The sequence below is a fragment of the Lithobates pipiens genome, unplaced genomic scaffold (assembly GCF_037356315.1).
Source record: "Lithobates pipiens isolate NorthernLeopardFrog02 unplaced genomic scaffold, aLitPip1_a1.2 Scaffold_30, whole genome shotgun sequence".
NCBI classification, from domain to species: Eukaryota; Metazoa; Chordata; class Amphibia; order Anura; family Ranidae; genus Lithobates; species Lithobates pipiens.
Genome location: NW_027507791.1, coordinates 30,468,582 through 30,473,132, shown reverse-complemented (window position 1 = coordinate 30,473,132; position 4,551 = coordinate 30,468,582). Strand labels below are relative to the sequence as shown.

The 4,551-nt window shown below is 50.3% G+C and overlaps 1 protein-coding gene across 1 annotated transcript in view; it reads left to right on the top strand.

Annotated features, from left to right (window-relative positions):
* Nucleotides 1-4,281, top strand: part of MRPL9 (mitochondrial ribosomal protein L9) — an 18,244-nt gene extending 13,963 nt beyond the window's left edge. The window contains exon 7 of the mRNA XM_077463902.1: nucleotides 3,966-4,281. Within this exon, the coding sequence (XP_077320028.1) occupies nucleotides 3,966-4,130 (165 nt within the window). The 3' untranslated portion in view covers nucleotides 4,131-4,281. The remainder of the gene's footprint in view (nucleotides 1-3,965) is intronic.
* The last annotated feature ends 270 nt before the right edge of the window (nucleotides 4,282-4,551 follow it).

Below are 4,551 nucleotides of genomic sequence, written 5' to 3'. Positions count from 1 at the left end.
GTAGAAGAGGGGAAGGGTAGAGGGGAAGAATAGGGAGATGAGAGGGGAAGGGTAAGAGGGGAAGAATAGGGAGATGAGAGGGAAGGGTAGAGGGGAAGAATAGGGAGATGAGAGGGAAGGGTAGAGGGGAAGAATAAGGAGGTGAAGAGGAAGGGTAGAGGAGAATAGGGAGATGAGAGGGAAGGGTAGAGGGGAGGAATAGGGAGATGAGGAGGAAGGGTAGAGGAGAATAGGGAGATGAGAGGGAAGGGTAGAGGAGAATAGGGAGATGAGAGGGAAGGGTAGAGGAGAATAGGGAGATGAGAGGGAAGGGTAGAGGAGAATAGGGAGATGAGGAGGAAGGGTAGAGGAGAAGAATAAGGAGGTGAGAGGGAAGGGTAGAGGGGAAGAATAAGGGAGATGAGGAGGAAGGGTAGAGGAGAATAGGGAGATGAGGAGGAAGGGTAGAGGAGAATAGGGAGATGAGGAGGAAGGGTAGAGGGGAAGAATAGGGAGATGAGGAGGAAGGGTAGAGGGGAAGAATAAGGAGGTGAAGAGGAAGGGTAGAGGAGAATAGGGAGATGAGAGGGAAGGGTAGAGGGGAAGAATAGAGAGATGAGGAGGAAGGGTAGAGGGGAAGAATAGGGAGATGAGGAGGAAGGGTAGAGGGGAAGAATAGGGAGATGAGGAGGAAGGGTAGAGGAGAGAATAGGGAGATGAGAGGGAAGGGTAGAGGGGAAGAATAAGGGAGATGAGAAGGAAGGGTAGAGGAGAATAGGGAGATGAGGAGGAAGGGTAGAGGAGAATAGGGAGATGAGGAGGGAAGGGTAGAGGAGAATAGGGAGATGAGGAGGAAGGGTAGAGGAGAATAGGGAGATGAGAGGGAAGGGTAGAGGAGAAATAGGGAAATGAGAGGGAAGGGTAGAGGAGAATAGGGAGATGAGAGGGAAGGGTAGAGGAGAATAGGGAGATGAGAGGGAAGGGTAGAGGAGAATAGGGAGATGAGAGGGAAGGGTAGAGGAGAATAGGGAGATGAGAGGGAAGGGTAGAGGAGAATAGGGAGATGAGAGGAAAGGGTAGGAGAGGGAGGAGGGTAGGGAGAGAGAGATGAGAGGAAGGGTAGAGGAGAATAGGGAGATGAGAGGAAAGGGTAGAGGAGAATAGGGAGATGGGAGAGGGGAAGGGTAGAGGGAAGAATAAGGGAGATGAGGAGGTGGAGGGGAAAGAGGAAGGGGGCTTAAAAAAAAAAAAAATATATTATCTATTTTAATTTTGTCCCTTTAAAAACTTTTGTGTCACTTTTATTCCTATGACAAGAAATGTAAACCATCCTTGTAAAACCTCTTTATGGAGACATCTGGGATCTGTGAGACCCCAAATCTCTCCTCTACCCTGAAAATCATGAGATTTAAAAAAAACAAAAAAACTGCTTTCTAGGGGATAAAAATGGCGGTGTTTACGTCTTCCAGAACCAGAAGAAGGAGGAGGGGTAAGAATAAGGGAGACGAGGAGGCAGGGTAGAGGGGAAGAATAGGGAGATGAGAGGGAAGGGTAGAGAGGAACAATAGGGAGATGAGGAGGAAGGGTAGAGGAGAATAGGGAGATGAGAGGGAAGGGTAGAGGAGGGGAAGAATAGGGAGATGAGAGGGAAGGGTAGAAGAGGGGAAGGGTAGAGGGGAAGAATAGGGAGATGAGAGGGAAGGGTAGAGGGGAAGAATAGGGAGATGAGAGGGAAGGGTAGAGGGGAAGAATAAGGAGGTGAAGAGGAAGGGTAGAGGAGAATAGGGAGATGAGAGGGAAGGGTAGAGGGGAGGAATAGGGAGATGAGGAGGAAGGGTAGAGGGGAAGAATAGAGAGATGAGGAGGAAGGGTAGAGGGGAAAAATAGGGAGATGAGGAGGAAGGGTAGAGGGGAAGAATAGAGAGATGAGGAGGAAGGGTAGAGGGGAAGAATAGGGAGATGAGGAGGAAGGGTAGAGGAGAAGAATAAGGAGGTGAGAGGGAAGGGTAGAGGGGAAGAATAAGGGAGATGAGGAGGAAGGGTAGAGGAGAATAGGGAGATGAGGAGGAAGGGTAGAGGAGAATAGGGAGATGAGGAGGAAGGGTAGAGGGGAAGAATAGGGAGATGAGGAGGAAGGGTAGAGGGGAAGAATAAGGAGGTGAAGAGGAAGGGTAGAGGAGAATAGGGAGATGAGAGGGAAGGGTAGAGGGGAAGAATAGAGAGATGAGGAGGAAGGGTAGAGGGGAAGAATAGGGAGATGAGGAGGAAGGGTAGAGGGAAGAATAGGGAGATGAGGAGGAAGGGTAGAGGAGAAGAATAGGGAGATGAGAGGGAAGGGTAGAGGGGAAGAATAAGGAGATGAGAAGGAAGGGTAGAGGAGAATAGGGAGATGAGGAGGAAGGGTAGAGGAGAATAGGGAGATGAGGAGGAAGGGTAGAGGAGAATAGGGAGATGAGGAGGAAGGGTAGAGGAGAATAGGGAGATGAGGAGGAAGGGTAGAGGAGAATAGGGAGATGAGAGGGAAGGGTAGAGGAGAATAGGGAGATGAGAGGGAAGGGTAGAGGAGAATAGGGAGATGAGAGGGAAGGGTAGAGGAGAATAGGGAGATGAGAGGGAAGGGTAGAGGAGAAGAATAAGGAGGTGAGAGGGAGGGTAGAGGGAAGAATAAGGGAGATGAGGAGGAAGGGTAGAGGAGAATAGGGAGATGAGGAGGAAGGGTAGAGGAGAATAGGGAGATGAGGAGGAAGGGTAGAGGGGAAGAATAGGGAGATGAGGAGGAAGGGTAGAGGGGAAGAATAAGGAGGTGAAGAGGAAGGGTAGAGGAGAATAGGGAGATGAGAGGGAAGGGTAGAGGAGAATAGGGAGATGAGAGGAAAGGGTAGAGGAGATAGGAGATGAGAGGGAAGGGTAGAGGAGAATAGGGAGATGAGAGGAAAGGGTAGAGGAGAATAGGGAGATGAGAGGAAAGGGTAGAGGAGAATAGGGAGATGAGAGGGAAGGGTAGAGGAGAATAGGGTGATGAGAGGGAAGGGTAGAGGGGAAGAATAAGGGAGATGAGGAAGGGTGGAGGGGAAAAGGAGGAAGGGGCGCTTAAAAAAAAAAAATATATTATCTATTTTAATTTTGTCCCTTTAAAAACTTTTGTGTCACTTTTATTCCTATGACAAGAAATGTAAACCATCCTTGTAAAACCTCTTTATGGAGACATCTGGGATCTGTGAGACCCCAAATCTCTCCTCTACCCTGAAAATCATGAGATTTAAAAAAACAAAAAAACTGCTTTCTAGGGGATAAAAATGGCGGTGTTTACGTCTTCCAGAACCAGAAGTGATGTCATGACGTCACTTCCGGCCTCCAGGGATCATAGAGACGGTCGGGGACCATCTGGTCCACGCTCAGCTCTGTGGTAACCCACCATCGGGTCGGATCTCAGGCTCTCCCGTGCGATCGGAGAGCCTGGGATCTGATCTGATGGTGGGTTTACCACAGAGCTGAGCGTATACCGGATTGTCCCTGACCGTCTCTATGATCCCTGGAGGCCGGAAGTGATGTTATGACATCACTTCTGGTTCTGGAAGACGTAAACACCGCCATTTTTACCCCCTAGAAAGCAGTTTTTTTGTTTTTTTTTTAAATCTCATGATTTTCAGGGTAGAGGAGAGCCTGGAGAGGCACCGATGGGCGGGGTGTGGCGGGGTGTCCCCTCCCACTGCCTGTAAAAGCAAGTCCAGCAGCTAATCAGCCGCTAAGATAGCTTTTTATACTAGAGAGAGTCAGCAGCTGAAAAGAAAGATACTGAGATCTATAGCTGCATTCATGTAATGTCATTCAGCGGGGGGGGGTTAAAGCACTGCAGGCAGAATTCCAGCTGACAGGGAGCATTTCTAGCAGACAGAAGAAGGCACCATTGCCAGAGAAGAGGAAAACCTGGCCGCATGCAGCATTTTATATTTTGTGACGTCTTTCTGCCCTCCTCTCGGTTGCAGGTGAACGGAATAGACACGGTCCGGGTGCCGATCGACGTGGTGATGTTCGATGGACCTCGCAGCAGACGTTACCGAAGATGGTTGACCAGAGAAGCGGCGAAGGAACGTTCTACCACAGAGCCGCCACCAGAGGGCAGCAACGCGCCAGAATCCGCAGCCAGCTGATCGGCGGTGGTAATCGGGAGGATTGTTTGCATAAGGCGGGGACGCGGCAAATCTCATGGTTATAACGGACTCCGAGGTGGGGGTGGGGGGGGGGGGCGAGCCTTCCTCTCCTTCACTTTGATTTGTAATAAATTTATCTCCATTTTGGAAACGACTTGTGTATTTGAGTGTAATGGGGGAGGTGTGGGGGGGGGGGGGGGTGTTTGTGGGCCACGGTGTCACATGACACCCCCCCCTCCCAGCGATGACGTGGCAGCTTCTGATTGGGCGGCCCGGATAGAGTTTCAGACGTTCGCCTAAAAAGCCGTGAACAATTTTGATGCGCGGCGAAGCTGAGCGAGGGGTATTGTTGTTTTTTTTTTTCCGAGGCACCGAAATGGAGTTGAGGAAGTGTAGCGAGCGGAGCGCAGCGTGTCGCTTT